Source organism: Hyperolius riggenbachi, chromosome 12, assembly GCF_040937935.1.
Source record: "Hyperolius riggenbachi isolate aHypRig1 chromosome 12, aHypRig1.pri, whole genome shotgun sequence".
NCBI classification, from domain to species: Eukaryota; Metazoa; Chordata; class Amphibia; order Anura; family Hyperoliidae; genus Hyperolius; species Hyperolius riggenbachi.
The window spans coordinates 115,400,147-115,419,480 of NC_090657.1; the positions used below are offsets into that span (position 1 = coordinate 115,400,147).

Sequence of the window (19,334 nt, forward strand, 5' to 3'; positions counted from 1 at the left end):
CACGTACTTGTGTGACTTGTGTGGTACTGAGAGTATCTCCAGTGCTGCTGCGTCTGAGCAAGTGCATTTCTCTTGTGCTAAACCTAGCGTTTTGCTTCCTAATCACCTCCTAAACACATCTATTATACTCATTTATAGTTAGATGGTATTTTGATTGTTTTTAGTCAGCTAGTGTATACTGTATAGTATACTTTGCTAGGCTAGTGTTAGTCTGTGTGCAGGCTAGGCCTGCTAGCCTAGGGCAGCCTTAGCCTACTACTAGCTTAGGTAGGTTAGGGAGTTAGTTGTGTACAATACTAGTACTAGTTTAGTTAATTTGTACTGCTGTAGTCTGTTAGTTTATAGCTTCAGTACTGTGTTAGTGTTAGTTAATCATTATTTACTGACTGTGTACAGGCCAGCTTCTGTTGTGATCTGTGACAGACAGTCATCTGCCCGATCCTATTGATTGATTGCGTCTGACCGTGTGTGACCGGCTTTAATTGGCACACGACTTAGTTATTATTGTGTAGCACATTAGGGATTTATTAGTTACCTGTGTACTACTATACCCGTTCATTTAATTTCTACTGTTAGTCTGTGAGTTTATTAGCTTCTGTACTGTGTAATAATAAATAACAGTTAGTAGTTACATCACTGGCCAGCATCCGTTGTGACCTGTGACTGTCATCAATAATAGTTATTTACTGACTGTGTACAGGCCAGCATTTGTTGTGATCTGTGACAGACAGTCATCTGCCCGACCCTATTAATTGATTGAGTGTGACCGACTTTAATTGGCACACGACTTAGTTATTACTGTGTAGTACACTAGGGATTTATTAGTTACCTGTGTACTACTATACCCGTTCATTTAATTTCTACTGTTAGTCTGTGAGTTTATTAGCTTCTGTACTATGTAATAAATAATAGTTACATCACAGGCCAGCATCCGTTGTGACCTGTAACTGTCATCAATAATAGTTATTGACTGACTGTGTACAGGCCAGCATTTGTTGTGATCTGTGACAGACAGTCATCTGCCCGACCCTATTGATTGATTGCGTCTGTCCATGTGTCCCCTATTAATTGCCACACGACTTAGTTATTATTGTGTAGTACACTAGGGATTTATTAGTTGCCTGTGTACTACTATACCCGTTCAGTTAATTTCTACTGTTAGTCTGTGAGTTTATTAGCTTCTGTACTGTGTAATAAATAATGGTTACATCACAGGCCAGCATCCGTTGTGACCTGTGACTGTCATCTGCCCGACCCTATTCATTGCATCTGACCGTGTGTGACTGACTTTAATTGTCACTGTCCGTCACACGAGTTAGTTAGTACTGTAGACTACACTACTGCTGTTAGTAGTACTAGTACTACTATTTAAATAATAAAAAAAAAAAAAAAAAAAAAAGACTTTAATTTTTTGTTGTCACTCAACACCAGTCACCACCACCAACCTAGACTTTATTAAATTTTACACCCTTTCCCGCCCTTTTCTACACTTTTTTTTTTACTGCATTTGTATAGTATTGCACAATGACTGACAGAGGTAGAGGGCGAGGCACCACCAGGAGTGGCAGCGGCATTGCAGCACGGTGGCGTAGTGGTTAGCTCTCTCGCCTTGCAGCGCTGGGTCCCTGGTTCGAATCCCAGCCAGGGCACTATCTGCAAAGAGTTTGTATGTTCTCTCCGTGTCTGCGTGGGTTTCCTCCGGGCACTCCGGTTTCCTCCCACATTCCAAAAACATACGGATAAGTTAATTGGCTCCCCCTAAAAATTGGCCCTAGACTACAGTACTTACATTACATAATATAGACATATGGCAATGGTAGGGATTAGATTGTGAGCTCCTTTGAGGGACAGTTAGTGACAAGATATATATATATATATATACACTGTACAGCGCTGCGTAATATGTCGGCGCTATATAAATACTAATTAATAATAATAATAATAATAATTGCAGCAGCCACTGCCAGCAGCAGCAGGTCTGTGACTGGTCGCCGCCAGCCACTGACCGCAGAGTTGTGGAGGAGGGAGCAGAGGCGCAACAGCAGCGCGTTGCGCCCATCTTTGAGACGGGTCATCGCCCCCGGCCCATTGTGGAGAGTGAGGTGCAAGCTGTGGTGGAAATGATGGCAGAGTAGCAAGCCACCGTTTCCAGCCAGGCCTCCAACACCAGCGAGACCAGTGCCACCACCACCAGCACTTCGGTCCACAGCAGGCCTCCACCACCGCTTGAGGTCACGGTGACCCCATCGACCAGCCTGCCCTCACTGAGCTTGCTCTTGACCCCAGGGACTGAGAACCTTTACAGTGATGTTTTGGAGCAGTTTGAGGTGGACATAATGAAGACATGCAAGGAGGAGGGGGAGGAGTTTGAGGTGGAGGAGTGTGTTGTTGGCGCTGATGAGGAGGGGCATGATGCAGGGGATTTTGGGGTACAAAAGTTGGTTGAGGCGGGCTCAGAGGAGATGTTTGGGGATGATGATGACATGCTGGATCCTTCTTATGTGCCACCAGTACCACCAGCACAGTTGGTTGAAGGCAGCTCGTCATCGGAGGAGGAGGCGTCTCTGGCGCAGAGGCGCTTCAGCAGATGTCCACAAATTGAGTACCTCGTGCCTGCAGACCCACTTACAGAGCAGACATTTTGAGGACTTTAGTGAGTTGGAGAAGTTGATGCAAAGTGGCGCAGGCAGTGGTCAGAGCCAGACAGCCACTGCACAGATTTCAGCAACAGCATCCCACCCTCCTGCCTATCCAGCAGCAGCAGCAGGAGCACAGCAGCAGCAACTCACTGTTCCCTCCCCGGGCAGTCAGTCCTCAGTGGCCTCATCAGCTCTCTCCACAGTGGCCTCCTCATCCTCCCATGCAGCGAAACGCCGCCAGACCCTGCTCAGCGAAGCATTCCCCGGTGTGACCAAGGTGCTGCCTCCCGCCCACAGGTGCATCCGGGTGCTGAACGGGTTGCTTGCCCGGGCCATGTGCTCCCAGCTCCTGCCATATTCCTTTGTGCAGGAGGGGAGTGACATGAGAGTGCTGCTGCAGTTTGGGATCCCGGAGAGGCAAGTCCCCAGCTGCCACTACTTCTCCCGCACGGCGATCCCAGCACTGCACCGCTTTGCCATGGCGAAAGTGGTCCACGCGCTCGATCACGCCATGAGTGCGCGGATACACATAACCATGGATTCATGGAGCAGCTGTTTTGTCCTTTACGGCCCACTGAGTCAGCCTAGTGGAAAGCCTGAGCGAGGAAGCAGCAGGTCCACCCTCGGGTGCATCAGCGGCACCAGTCGCCCACTATGTGGTGCCACCACGCGGGGTCAGGGGAGAAGCTGCAGCCGCCGCCAAGCGACACAGCATCAACAGCAGCGTAAAGGCCCACCACTGCCAAGCGCTGCTAGAGATGAAAGCCTGGGGAAGACCCAACTGACAGCAGCCAACGTGCTCCGCTACCTGAGGGAGCAGGAGAAGACGTGGCTGACCCCAGAGGCCTCCAAGTCAGATTGGTGGTGTCCGACAATGCCGTCAACCTGCTGGCTGCCATCAGCAGAGGACACTTGACCCACGTCCCCTGCTTGGCCCACATCCTGAACCTGGTGGTGCAGAAGTTCCTGCGCACCTACCAGGGGATGGAGGAGCTGTTGGAATCGGCGCAGAAAATTGTGCGCACTTTCCACCGCTCAGCTGCTGCCGCAGCAAACCTGGCAGACATCCAGCAGCGCGAGGGCCTGCCATGACACTGCCTTGTGATCGATGTGGCAACTCGCTGGAACTCCACCCTGGCGATGTTGGAGCGGCTGGTTGAGCAGAGGAGGGCTGTCCACCGGTAAATTTATGATGCCACTGTCGCCGGCAACACCAAACTCCAGCTCATCTCCAACGCGCAGTGGGGGCTGATGCAGCAGGTCTGCTTGGTGTTGGCTCCCTTCCTGCAGGGAACCAACCTGGTCAGCGAACAGCGGGCATCCCTCTGCCAGTGGGTGCCCTTTGTTTGTCTGCTGGACAGGGCACTTGGCAATTTGGTGGGTTTGGGAGAGGAGGCCCTGAACCAGCTGGAACAGCAGCCGCCTGCGCAGTCCACTTCTGCGCAGGAATTTGAGTTGTTGGAGGAGGAGGAGGAGGAGTTGGAGGGGCTGGACGTTGCTGCTGAGGGGGAACAGAGGAGTGCAGCAGCAGTGGTGCGAGGGTGGAGAGAGGAGGAAGAGGCTCAGGGGCCAGAGGAGGAGGAGGAGGAGGGATATGTGAGGGAGTAGGCTGATGTTGTACTTTGTTCTCTGGTTGAGCTCGATGGACGTGTGTCTTTTTTCAACCAAAATAACTATGTAACTATTACCCTGATGTCTCTGTTGGACGGACCACCCTCTTCCCATGCCTGCGCACAGACCCCAGGGTCAAGCAGATGCAAGCGAGGGAGGATGCCTGCATCAGCATGATCCTGGACCCAAGGCTGAAGGGGAGGTGGGCTCAGTTTCTGCCAGCTACAGACCGTGAGCAGCGAACAAGGGAGTTGCAGGAGATCCTTGTTCGGTGATTGGAGGAAGCCTTCCCCCAGCCTTCCACCCCCTCTGTCCCTGTCCAGCCAGCACAGCGGCCGGTGCCCAGGAGACCTGCTGTCATTGACTAAGGCGCTCTACATGACGGTAGAGCAGCTGACAGAGGAGGTGTGTGCAGTAGCCACCTCCTCTCAAAGTCACGGCCAGCGCATAACCCGGATGGAGGCCGACTACATGGGGTCTTTCAGTGGGCTTGACACCGGCAGCGAGGAGCCTGTGGACCCCATGGAGTACTGGGTGGAGCTCTTGCACATCTGGAGTGAGCTGGCGCAGTAAGCCCTGGAAGTTCTGTCTTGCTCCCCTTCCAGTGTGCTGTCCGAGAGGTGCTTCAGTGCGGCCGGTGGCGTGGTCACCGAGAAGCGATCTCGTCTGTCCCCAGAGGGCGTGGACAGGCTCACATTCCTTAAGATAAACCAGGCCTGGATTGAAGGCACGTTCCTGGCACCTGTTGTCGGCAACAGGAGGACATGAGGTGCCTGGGAATTATTCTTTGACATTAACCTTCAGTCCCTGGGTCCTGATAATTTGGTCTGGTTTTTCTTTAGTTGCTGTGGTACTAATGCTAGGTACCATGGCCCGTGACATGCCTGCTGCTGCCACACGTCACTCCTCCTCCTGCTGCTGCTGTATTTATTTATGAATTTATTTATTTATGTATTTATTGTATTTATAAAGCGCCAACATATTACGTTGCACTGATTTTCATCCTCCCGCTGTCTGTGTTCCCACCGCCAGGGTACACAGAATACATTGCCTGTTGCCATATGTCACTCCTCTTCCTGCTGCTGCTGCTGTATTTATTTATTTATGAATTTATTTATTTATTGTATTTATAAAGCGCCAACATATTACGTCGCACTGATTTTCATCCTCCTGCTGTCTGTGTTCCCACCGCCAGGGTCCACAGAATACATTGCCTGCATGCCATACGTCACTCCTCCTCCTGCTGCTGCTGTTGCTGTATTTATTTATTTATGAATTTATTTATTTATGTATTTATTGTATTTCTAAAGCGCCAACATAGTACGTCGCACTGATTTTCATCCTCCTGCTGTCTGTGTTTCCACCGCAAGGGTCCACAGAATACATTGCCTACTCCCACTCGTCACTCCTACTCCTCCTCCTGCTGCTGTATTTCACCTCCTGCTGTCTGTGTTCCCACCGCTAGGGTCCACAGAATTATGCGCTGCTGCCATGCGCCACTAGCTATTACGCCACTACAATAGCTATATACTGTTGTAAAAAAAAAATAATAATTCTGAGGTGTCTGGGTTGAAAACTGTGCTGTCCCAGTTGTGCATTGGACACAATGTGGGCTCCACGACTGCTGTCCGTAACCTCCTGATCTTGGTGTCTTTATTTACAGCCGTGGTACCAATGCTAAGTACCATGGCCCCGTTACATTGCCTGCTGCCATACGTCACTCCTCCTCCTGTTGTATTTATCCTCCTGCTGTCTGTGTTCCCGCCAGGGTCCACAGAATACATTGACTGCTGCGCTGCCATACGTCACTCCTCCTCCTGCTGCTGCTGCTGTATTTATCCTCCTGCTGTCTGTGTTCCCACCGCCAGGGTCCACAGAATACATTGCCTGCTGCCATACGTCACTCCTCCTGCTGCTGTATTTATCCTCCTGCTGTGTGTGTTCCCACCGCCAGGGTCCACAGAGTTATGCGCTGCTGCCATGCGCCACTAGCTATTACGCCACTAAAATAGCTATATACTGTTGTAAAAAAATAAATAATAATTCAGAGGTGTCTGGGTTGAAAACTGTGCTGTCCCAGTTGTGCATTGGACACAATGTGGGCTCCACGACTGCTGCCCAGAACCTCCTGATATAGGAAGCTCCGCCCCCAACTGTATTTTTTTTAAGTGTCACTTTTTTTTTATAAAAGTGTTTTATTTTGGTAACTATGGGAGGGGAAGTATGGGGTTAATTAAATTATTGGGGTATTTTATGTATTTTTATTTAATGGGATGAATTTATGTGTAATTTTACTATTTCCCCCTCCCCCCACCACCACTTTATTCCTAGTGTTTTTTGTTTACAGTATACACGCGTTACATGAAGTAACTTGTGAATGCTTTATTTTCAATGTTGACAATGACCACAGGCATCTCATTGATGCCGGTGATCATTGATCACGTGCATGGGGGCGCGTGTGGTGAGTGATTGCGGTGGGAGACGTATATCTACGCCCCTGGTAGGGGAACAGTCCTTCCGCAGGGAGTAGATATGCTGTCGGTTAAGTGGTTAATTCTGATTCAGCTAGGAAACTTTCTTCCAACAAATTTAAAGGGAAAAAAATACAGATATTTAATGGCCTTGGGATGGACAGTTATAAAAGTGCACCATTGGTTCTTACGTTTAGGCTGTCGACCAGCACTGGGTCTGTATTTCCCCCATAGAAAAGTCTTGTGTCAGGTACAATAGCAGCTGATTTGTCACAAAGCGAACAGCTGATCTATTACATAGATGGCAGCTCAATGCTTCCCAGGGTTGAGGAGACCCATCACTCAGAAAACACTGTCCATGCCCTCAACAGAATAAAATTGTGGAGGCAATAGCTGAAGTGAGTGTGAACTTTAGAGATTGGTGTGCAATTTTAGAATTTATTTTAGTACTTACTGATAGTGTTTCCCACTGGGTCTCTCATCCTCAGGCATTTTTCATTAGTCAAAGATAACATAATTGAACACAAAATGCAGTTTTAAATGATGGTTTTTATTATTTAGTGAGAAAAAAAAACTCCAAATCTACATGGCCCTGTGTGAAAAAAGTGATTGCCCCCCTTATTAAAAAATAACTTAACTGTGGTTTATCACACCTGAGTTCAATTTCTGTAGTCACCCCCACGCCTGATTACTGCCACACCTGTTTCAATCAAGAAATCACTTAAATAGGAGCTATCTGACACAGAGAAGTAGACCAAAAGCACCTCAAAAGATAGACATCATGCCAAGATCCAAAGAAATTCAGGAATAAATGAGAACAAAAGTACTGTAATTGAGATCTATCCGTCCAGTAAAGGTTATAAAGCCGTTTCTAAAGCTTTGGGACTCCAGCGAACCACAGTGAGAGCCATTATCCACAAATGGCAAAAACATGGAACAGTGATGAACCTTCCCAGGAGTGGCCAGCCGACCAAAATCACCCCAAGAGCGCAGAGAAAACTCACCCGAGAGGCCACAAAAGACCCCAGGGCAACATCTAAAGAACTGCAGGCCTCACTTGCCTCAATTAAGGTCAGTGTTTACGATTCCCCTATAAGAAAGAGACTGGGCAAAAACGGCCTGCATGGCAGATATCCAAGGCGCAAACCACTTTTAAGCAAAAACAACATTAAGGCTCGTCTCAATTTTGCTAAAAAACATCTCAATGATTGCCAAGACTTTTGGGAAAATACCTGTGGACAGGCGAGACAAAAGTTGAACTTTTTGGAAGGTGCGTGTCCCGTTACATCTGGCGTAGAAGTAACACAGCATTTCAGCAAAAGAACATCATACCAACAGTAAAATATGGTGGTGGTAGTGTGATGGTCTGGGGTTGTTTTGCTGCTTCAGGACCTGGAAGGCTTGCTGTGATAGATGGAACCATGAATTCTACTGTCTACCAAAAAAATCCTGAAGGAGAATGTCCGGCCATCTGTTCGTCAACTCAAGCTGAAGCGATCTTGGGTGCTGCAGCAGGACAATGACCCAAAAGACACCAGCAAATCCACCTCTGAATGGCTGAAGAAAAATAAAATGAAGACTTTGGAGTGGCCTAGTCAAAGTCCTGACCTGAATCTTATTGAGATGTTGTGGCATGACCTTAAAAAGGCGGTTCATGCTAGAAAACCCTCAAATAAAGCTGATTTGCAACAATTCTGCAAAGAGGAGTGGGCCAAACTTCCTCCAGAGTGCTGTAAAAGACTCGTTGCAAGTTATTGAAACGCTTGATTGCAGTTATTGCTGCTAAGGGTGGCCCAACCAGTTAATAGGTTCAGGGGGCAATTTCTTTTTCACACAGGGCCATGTAGGTTTTGAGTTTTTTTTTCTCACTAAATAATAAAAACCATCATTTAAAACTGCATTTTGTGTTCAATTATGTTATCTTTGACTAATAGTTAACGGTTTATGATGAGCAGAAACATTTAAGTGTGACAAACATGCAAAAGAATAAGAAATCAGGAAGGGGGCAAATAGTTTTTCACACCACTGTATTTGTCTAGTTCACAATGCACCAAATTCTCACCAAGTGCCATTAGTACGCATGAATAAATGCCAAAGTCAAAGATGTGAACCACAAGCATGGCAAATGAACAGTATAAAATGACCAAGTATATTTATTTATTTAAGTATTTATATAGCACCAACATATTAAGCGCTGTACAGAGTATATTGTCTTGTCCCTAACTGTCCCTCTGAGGGGCTGACAATCTAGTCCCTACCATAGTCATATGTCTATGTATGTGTAATGCTGGGGGGTTATACTTTCGGACCACCCAGCACAACAAGGCTAAGAGCTGGATAATGGAAGAGGTTACACAGGCTGCCCAGAGCAACTGCAGCTCTGGGCTTCCGATATCGCTACAAATAAAACACAATGGCAGCGCAGTGCGATTTGTGCTGCCTTATCAATAGCAAGTATTCAGACAGGTACAAGACAGGACTATAGATTGGAGCGTAACTAGTAGCAACCGCAGCTCACAGTCACGTCCACAGAAGCAGAGCAAGCAGGCTAACAACAGTTACCAGCAAGCATCCACCCAAGCAAGACTACAGGATAGAACGTAACTAATAGCAACTGCAGCCTATAGTAACGTTCCCAGAAACTAGAGTAGCAGGAATACTACCAGTCACCAACGTAGTGATGGCAGAATCCAAGCTATCTGGATAATGGACTTCACTGATCCACCGCGGATGCAGCGAACATCCATCAAGCATGGAACTAATTGCCACAATAATAAGAAAAATAACAAATGGCTCAACTAACGGATAAATATATATTAGCAAGTCTGCATATATATTTATCAAGAACTAGCTGAAGCACAAGTAATAAGGTCGCATAGAACTATACAGGGTAACAAGGTGCCCAGTAGATCAGCGTGCTGACCACTATGATGGGCCGAGTATGAAATGGGAGGCAGACTTTTATGCTGGCAGTGGCAACAGCCAATGGATGCAGGTATTCAAATCTCCACACAGCTGAATGGTAATCACTCAATCCTGAGCTGGCTTGATTACCATTTGCTAGCTGGCTGTGAATTCAAAGGACCCCCATAAGAAATACATGCAGAATTATGAAACAACATGCATGCAGGAAATCCAGGGCTATCTGGCCGCAGCTTAGCTGCAACAAACAATTGGTGGAAAGATAACAGCATCCTGCGCTGCCCAGAACTGCAGAGCAATTGCAAATGACAATGAGACCCATTGCAAATGCACAACCGAATGCAAGCAGATAAGCCAGAACTGTCCGTTTGCAGCTCCACTGCAACGGATAGAATACACTACAGGAGGGATCCTTACAGTACCCCCATACTTTAAAGGTGGATTCCAGACGCCTATAGAAACTGGCATAATTCTCCTGAACCACCCAAACCAGATAATCAGATGTAGAAAGTCCAGCAAACTGATCTGACTGATAACTCATGAAGGTCGGGACAGCCCGACAAGACCAAATTCCAGAATCAGACACACCGAGACTGAACCAATCGAAACGAGAACCTCCAGAACCATGCCCATCAGTACTACAAGCCCCAGTGTGATACCCATCAGAACTGTGATTTTAAGGAGAAAAAAACCCTGAAACTCTCTAAGCGATACCCACCACCTTCCAGGGACTGTCCAAAAATGCCAAACCTTTTAATGCAATGCCCACCAGAACTGTCCTTTCCAACACAGTACCCACTGTCGAACCAGTCCAAGGCACCAGGACAAGTTTCCTCAGAAATCTCCCAGAACACTTTGAAGCTCCATAGAGATCCCAAGAGGTTAGAACGCCCTTTAGGCTCACATGGAGAACTATCAAGAACTCCTTTGGAACCTAGGGCAATTCCAGAGTCAGAGTTACAAGGACAAACATCGAGATCAGGGCTTTCAAGGACCAGAACCATCTCTGGGCATGCAGGCAGACTGGCAAAATCAGAACATATCACCACTAAGGAAGCATCTGAGTACGCTGACACACAAGACACACTTGGACATTCTGGCACACAGAGCACATCTGGGCACACTGGTACAAGAGAAACTTCTGGGCACGTCCAGGAACTGCGGACCTCAGAGTCAGTCACGATAGGACTGGAACCAGGACTGGACAGAAAATCATCATGACTAGACCCCACAGTTACTGGACTCTCACTAAAGAATACAGAATCAGACTTAGGGGTCACTGATTCCACCAAGGTTATTAACAAGTGATGTTCAGGGGCATTAACAGGACAAGACAAATCTTCTGATGTATGCACTGAACTAGATAGAGTCTCCACAACTTCCTCTGAACTGGACAGAGACTCATCGCCAACTACACTGGATCTGAGCTCCAAATGAGCTGCCAAACAAGTCAGTATTGCAGCAACCCCCACTGAACTGGGCAAGACTGAGAAACTCACTGGACTGGAAGGGGACTCCGGAACCTCTGCCACACTGGACAGAAAACCAGAATTTTCCAAGATACTAGGCATGATTTCAGGAACACTCACTAAACAGGACTGAAACTCTGAGACTTCTGTTATTTTTACCAGAGAGTCAGAATTATCCATGTTACAGGGCAAGACTTCTGAAACATTCAGAGGACAGGGCCGGAGTTCCCTGGCTGCTACAACATCAGACAGGGATTCAACAACATTAGCCAAATCAGAGTGTGTAAAGGGCAAGGCATGCAAAACACTTGCTGACGAGGACAATGCTTTAATGGCTTCTGCTTCACTGGACAGAGATTCATCAAGTTTTACTAGAGTGGACTGTAATTCTAAGACAGCTGCTAAACAGGTTAATATTACTGCAACACCAACTGAAGTAAGCAGAGCCTCTGAGTCCTCTGCTAGAGATCTTGAGGCATCCAAAGTACTGGGTGAAGCATAAGACTCTGCAACCTCAGCTTCACTGGACAGGATCACTGAACAGTCCATGTTGCAGGGCAGAACCATGGAAGCACCTGCTGGACAGCATAATGATTCTGTGACCTGAGCTTCATTGGACAGAACTACTGAGTAATTCATGGTACAGGGCGAATTTGCTGGAACATTTTCTGGATAAAGCAATGATTCTGTGATTTCAGGTTCTCATAACAGATGCTCTGAATCATTCGCAGAACTAGAGGAAGATGTGGAAAAAGAAGAGTTTGCAAATCTGAACCACAGTTCTTCAACTGTGAAGTTGGGAAATTCAGATGCTGGGGTTCTAAGGCTACCAAACATGAGACGTTGCTGAGACTCAGGAACTGATGCAGTGCATCCATTGGTGTCTGCTGGATCATATGGTTTGCAGGATGCAGAAAACAAATCAGTAGGAATTTGTTTGTATTTTTTTCGCAAAACGTTTTGCGATCAATTGAACAAATTCCAGAGGGTCATCAAAAACCTCCTCGTTTTCCTCAGCAACTTCCTCAGCCCAGGTTCTCATCTTGCTATCAAGCAGGTATAAGATAATAAACCTGGACTGCTGAAATGTTGTAACTGATCTGAAGAAAGAACATGAATTAATGTGACACTTGCGCCACGGTGAGGCAGACCTCCGGGCAAGTGACCTAACCTAAATCTAAAACCTTGGGAGCAGCTAAGCAACAAAAATGTGTAACTTACATTTGGTTGAACAGCGAGGAGAACGCCAGCGCATACCACTAAGGCTGCATCTGTCTAGTATAATATACTTTGCATGCAAACCATATTGGAAGCTAAAGTTCCTCCTAGTTTAATAAATGTTAGCACTTGTCTTGGATGCAGGGCATGCATTTTTCAGTCTGGCAGAGGCGGTGTATGCCTGTGCGATTAACCATTCAACTGCAACATGTGTTTAGGGATGCGCAGCCTTTCCTCCCACCTTTCCTTAACTTTGTAACTATGTAACTGTCAGGTTAGCTGCTCCCAGCCCCTCCTCCTGAGTTTCCTGTTTGCATGATAAGTAGTAGCAGATTTGCATATGATTTGCATCTGAATTGAATGCGAAGTGTGCAGAAAATCTATTTAGGTGCTGCACACTGAGCTGGTGGTCATTTCAGATGCAGACTTAGTGGTATGCGCTGATGTTCTCCTCACTGTTTAACCAAACTATCTGATCAGCCCAAGTAGAAAATGCTGAAGTCTGAAAATCTGGATTTAACAAGAATCTAACCAATTCTGGTATAAATTTGCCTGCTGTTTCACAGTCAAGCTTTTCAAATCTTTCAAAAAACAGGGAACCATAACACATGGTGTTAGAAGCCTCCTCCATGTGATTTTGTGTTTGGCCCGTCATAATGTAATGCTGGGGGGTCATACTTTCTGACCACCCAGCACAACAAGGCTAAGAGCTGGATAATGGAAGAGGTTACACAGGCTGCCCAGAGCAACTGCAGTTCTGGGCTTCCGATATCGCTACAAATAAAACACAATGGCAGCGCAGTGCGATGTTCGCTGCCTTAGTTCGCACTGTGCTGCCTTAGCGATAGCAAGTATTCAGACAGGTACAAGACAGGACTATAGATTGGAGCGTAACTAGTAGCAACCGCAGCTCACAGTCACGTCCACAGAAGCAGAGCAAGCAGGCTAACAGTCACCAGCAAGCATCCACCCAGGCAAGACTACAGGATAGAACGTAACTAATAGCAACTGCAGCCTATAGTTATGCTCCCAGAAACTAGAGTAGCAGGAATACTACCAGTCACCAAAGTGGTGATGGCAGAATCCAAGCTATCTGGATAATGGACTTCACTGATCCACCGTGGATGCAGCGAACGTCCATCAAGCATGGAACTAGGCAATACACAATGATAGGAAAAATAACAAACGGCTCAACTAATGGATAAATATTAGAGAAGAATTATGTAACAACATGCATGCAGGAAATCTAGGGCTATCTGGCCGCAGTTCAGCTGCAACAAGCAATTGGTGGAATGATGACAGCATCCTGAGCTGCCCAGAACTGCAGAGCAATTGCAAATGACAATGAGACGACCCATTGCAAATGCACAACCGAATGCAAGCAGATAAGCCAGAACTGTCCGTTTGCGTCTCTACTGCAACGGACAGAATACACTACAGGAGGGATCCTTACAGTATGTATCGTGTAGTGCATGTATCATAGTCAACGGCCAATTTAGGGGAAGCCAATTAAGTTATCTGTATGTTTTTGGGACAGAGAGGAAACCAGAGTGCCTGGAGGAAACCCACACAGACACGCTGAGAACATACAAACTCCTTGCAGATGTTGACCTGGCTGAGATTCAAACCAGGGACCCAGCACTGCAAGGCAAGAGCGCTAACCACTACACCACCATGTTAAGTTGAAATGCATAAAATGTCCATGAAATCCATACAATGTCCATGATGTCAATGTTCAATGTCCATGATGCATACAATGAATGTCTACCTGGCTGCTGCTTAGTTTAAGGTCCGGTATTCTGGAAAATCGTTGCACAGGGTGAGGCTAAGATGTTGACTGTCTCAAGAGGAAAAAGTAAGCCCCTCCATTTCTCCCACCACCTTCTAAATAAAACAGCTCTAGGAGAAGTTATAAAAAAATATTATCATAAATACCATCATCTTAAACCTGGTCTTGCAAGGCTCTGTCCCTGCAGTCTCCATCCTACAGGACTCCATTGATGGCACTATACACAGCAGTATGGCCCACACTTCTTTCCATAATTCAGCTTTTGCCCTTGGGGGGGGTTATAGTGGCAATTATTACAACACCAACGACTAAAATAGAGGTAAAACATAGTAAAAGTTGAAAAAAATAAAAATAGACTTTTCCAATCATTTGTTTTAATTATTTTAGCTACTTGAATTTATTGTTTTGTTTTGTTTTTTTCTATGCGGAGAAGCCTTCACACATAGTCATTAACTTCTGCTTCTTTTACTCAGGTTTAGGACTTTGCTTCAGTTTTCAAGCAGCAGTTACAGTTCTTGGCTACTACTTTGTCAAGCGACGGACTTTAGCCAATGCAATTGCTTCCAGTGGAGCCTCTATAGGCATGGCACTTTGGCCACTGGCATCCCAACAACTTCTGGACACAATAGGCTGGAGAGGATCCTTTATGATTTTTGGTGGAGTGTTGTTAAATTGTTGCGTATGTGGAGCCATGATGAGACCAGTAAAAGCTCCAGCAGCATCCACTTCAATGCAGAATGGAACCACTGATAATGTCAAAGACCTGGGACAGGGTAAAGGAATACAGAGATACATGGCTTTTGACCTATTACGCCAGCACAGGCGATACCAAATTTTGACTATAGGGGTTGCATGGCTAGTTTTAGGTTTTGTTCTGCCACTTTTCTATCTAGTTCCATATGCTACTTCCAGTGGAATAGAAGAAACTACAGCTGCACTGTTGCTTTCTCTTATTGGATTTATTAATATTTTTGGACGTCCACTGGCTGGACTTGTATCACAGCAAAAGATATTCACTGGAAAACTCATTTACCTTTTTAGTGGTGCAATAATTGTAAATGGACTCAGTAACCTGGTATGTGCAGCTTCAATAACCTTTTCAGCCATTCTGGTATACTGTGGTCTATATGGAATCTCTATGAGTGTAATTGGATCTCTCGTATTCCAAGTCTTAATGGATACAGTAGGAATGAAGAGGTTCCCTGGTGCATTTGGACTTTTTACAATTATTGAGAGTGTCACAGTATTGATTGGACCACCATTAGCAGGTAAGTTATACAGGTAACAAAAACCATATACTAATGATAAAGCCATCTAAATGAAGATGACACAATTTTATAAAATAGATTTTGGATTTTTTTTACTAAATTCTAGAAATATGTCTAAACATAAAGTGAATGTTTTGCACTGATTTTCATATACTGTGATTTATATCTGAGGTACTATCATGCTTGCCATCTTTAAAGGAGTTATCAGCCAAATGAATCAAAATGTGGTTTACTCACCTGGGGCTCTCTCCAGCCCCTTGCAGCCGACTGTCCCACGCCAACCGCTCCACTCCCCGCCGCTGTCCCAGTCTCTGTGCTCGTTATTCAGGCCGACTCTGGGGTCGCCCTTACTGCGGCTGCGCGAAGCGCCGATGTCAATCACGGCAACGTGGGCCGCGGTGAACTGAGCAGGCGCAGAAGTTCAGTGGCGGGGAGCGGAGCGGTCGGCATGGGACAGTCGGCTGCAAGGGGCTGGAGAGAGCCCCAGGTGAGTAAACCTCATTTTCATTAATTTGGCTGATAACTCCTTTAAGCATATTTGTACTTCCTATGAAAAAACAGCAGTGTAGTGGTTACAAAACAGTGACTTGTGATGTCTCTCCCACAGACTCCAAAAATGAATCTGCCTCTGGTACAAATTTTTGTAGTGCTTTCATATACTGTATAAATAAAACACTTAACAAATTAAGTATCAAAACAAAGCAAATGTTTTAATATAATTTTAGGGACTTGAACCTCCATTTTTTGGTATGCTGTAGCCCCACCAAATTAAGCCAAAGTGAAAACAAGATTTTAACAATTTTCAAATGTTTTAAAGATAAAAAATGAAAATATCACATTGTTACAAGTATTCAAGTCTTTCACTCAATATTTAGTTGAAGAACGTATGCTGCGACTAGATGGAATTTGTCCATGGAAAACTACTTTCAATTTTCTCTACAGGTTTTAAATTGGGCTCATTTTGGACTCTGGCTAGGATGATCAAGAACATTGACAAAGTTGTCTCTATAAGTAGAGATGGTCAATGAAAAGCAAATAATTCTGAGTTAATGCAGGATTAGGCACGTTGTATATACAAATATACTGTATGTAGCTTGAAAATGGACCAATTGAGTCCTACTGAGATGGTATTCTATTGGTCTGTTTGATCTATTGTTGCCTTAATAGTTAACCTCCTACTAGCCACCTCTTTTAATACGGCCTCTCTCGCCCAAATGTACAATGTGATTGGATGGCCAGGTGTACAAAGACTTGTGATTGTTCCAAACTGCTTTCATTTAAAGGGGACCTTAATTGACACACACAAACTTACCTGGGTTTGTCCTGGTGTGGGCACAGTACTTCTGTGGGGTGGAAGGGGTTAGAAGCCCCAGGTAAGATAAACTCTTTTTTTGTGTGCCAGTTAAAGTTCGCTTCAAGAATAACATATGTTGGAAGTCACTGTGCTCTAGGCTTCTCCCGCTGCTTTAGAAAACCATTGTAGTCATCCCTACAGATACCAGTTAACTCCTTACAAACTAGCTCTCACCCCCATAGTATATATTTCTCATAGTGCTGTAGATAAAAAATAAAAATTGTAATTGTAGAGCTAAAAAAGCAGCATGTGACTCATTACTTCTTTGATCTGACCTCATAGTATATGGAATATTCCCACTCCCATAAAACTCTATAGAGTACTGTGTTATTAATTTTCCAAGCTTGGCCCCTTCCACAATGATGCAGACACAGCTCAGAAGGTGAGCATTATGGTGGCCATACATGGTACAATTTTTTCATACAATCTTACCGTTTCTATGTAATATACGGGAACTGCCTAAATTATCCTTTCAGTATATCCACTTAATTTCCCCTTATACTACATAGAAATGGTAAGATTGTATGAAAAATTGCACCATGTATGGCCACCATTAGGGTGAGTTCTACATAATGGTTAATTTTAAGTTTGCTGGGAAGCCTGGCAACACATTATGATGTCAGCTTTGAGCAGAGTTATATAATCAACTGATAAGCCACTAGGAATAGTGAAGGGGACATAGCAGAAGTTTTTCATTTCAGAAGATAGCACCTTATTAAGGGGTTAAAGCCATGCCTGGGCACAACAAACAGCATCCAATGGCAAAATGGCCCTTAAAGGGACACTATGGCGAAAAATTGTAAAATTTAAAATATGTGCAAACACATACAAACAAGAAGTACCTTTTTTTTCAGAGTAAAATGAGCCATAAATTATTTTTCTCCTATGTTGCTGTCACTTACAGAAGGTAGTAGAAATCTGACAGAAGCAACAGGTTTTGGACTAGTCCATTTCTTCATGGGGATTCTCAGGGATTTATTTATTTTCGAAAGCACTTAGTGAATGGCAGTTGCTCTGTCCAGCCGCCAAAAAACTGTGTAGCGAGCAGGGAAGCTGGCCAGCATCATTGTTTGAATCCTTTTTAGGGAATATCTTTATAAAGAATAAAAGCCTTGCTGAGAATCCCCTATGAACAGATGGACTAGTCCAAAACCTGTCGCTTCTGTCAGATTTCTACTACCTACTGTAAGTGACAGCAACATAGGAGAAAAGTAATTTATGGCTCATTTTACTCTGGAAAAAACTTACTTCTTATTTGTCTATGTTTGCACATATTTTAAATTTTACAATTTTTCGCCATAGTGCGCCTTTAAATAATAACAGGATAGGCTTCCTCAGCAGCTGTTCTCAACCAGGCAGCCAACCACAATAAAAAAAATATAACACAATGAGCAAATAAACACATCCACGTTAAAATTAACTTCCCATCAAACTGCTTGCAAAATAACTTTAAACTTTTTTTCCCTGTATTTATGTATTTTTGTAGTGTTTAACTTATAGTATCTCTTTTCCTACAGGCTTACTGGTGGACATCACAGGCCAATATAGTTATGTTTTCTACTTTAGCAGTATTGCTGTGACCACCTCTGGACTCTTCATGCTTGTGGCCTCCTACATCATTGACAGAAAAGAGATGCAGGCTGATCGAAAACCTATTAACACATCAGATGAAAGAGGCAAACATGATCACAAAAACCTTATTTACCGACCTGCCAAAGTAGAGGAGTGTGTATAAGTAAATGCTTTTCGAAAGAAAAAAACAGTTTTGCAGAAACCTTACATAAACTCCATGAAGAGCATTCAGAGAATGGGATGTATCTTGTCAATGCACACATCTTTAATGCATTTTTAGTAGTATGCCTTAGCTCACATTGAGTTATGGTATGTTTAGAAGAAGATTTCACCCCCTCATGGAATTTACAATTTCCCCATAGAAGGAGTTAGAAGCAAGAGAGACATGTATGGACCCAATTCTTAATATGCTGGAGGAAAGCAATGCCTTAGTCCATAATTCAGCCATATTTCTGTACATCATGAAAGCATGATAAAAGGCTATTCTGTTATGGGTATTACAGAATATTCAAATTGAGACATTGGATAAAACTTACATTAAAGGGGAACAGAAGAGGGAGGTAAATGGAGGCTGTCATGTTTATTTCCTTTTAAGCAATACTAGTTTCCTGGCAGCCCTGCTGATCCTCTGCCTCTAATACTATTAGCCATAGCCCCTGAACAAGCATGCAGCAGATCAGGTGTTTCAGTGGCTCAGACTTTAAAGTCAGATCTGACAAGACTAGCTGCATGCTTGTTTCTGGTTTTATTCAGATACTACTGCAGAGCAATAGACTAGCAGGGCTGCCAGGCAACTGGTATTGCTTAAAAGGAAATAAACATGGCAGCCTCCATATACCTCTCTCTTCAGTCCCCCCTTAAAGGCATCACCACTGAGCATCACTTCTAACAAAGTATGCTTATTCCAAAAGTTAAAACAAGAATAACGTTACACATTTTGGATTTAAATACACTACACTAAATATAACTTGTTATTGTTCTATTGTTATTTTAAACCAAAACTGTACATTAAAAAATGGTG

The 19,334-nt window shown here is 44.6% G+C and overlaps 1 protein-coding gene across 2 annotated transcripts in view; it reads left to right on the plus strand.

Moving 5' to 3' along the window:
* The window catches only part of SLC16A5 (solute carrier family 16 member 5), a 185,173-nt gene extending 166,330 nt beyond the window's left edge, over positions 1 to 18,843 (plus strand). For both annotated transcript variants that reach the window (XM_068262397.1, XM_068262398.1), the window contains exons 4-5: positions 14,593 to 15,387; positions 18,259 to 18,843. In XM_068262397.1, coding sequence (XP_068118498.1) covers positions 14,593 to 15,387; positions 18,259 to 18,476 — 1,013 coding nt within the window. In that variant the 3' untranslated portion in view covers positions 18,477 to 18,843. The remainder of the gene's footprint in view (positions 1 to 14,592; positions 15,388 to 18,258) is intronic.
* Positions 18,844 to 19,334: the final 491 nt, after the last annotated feature.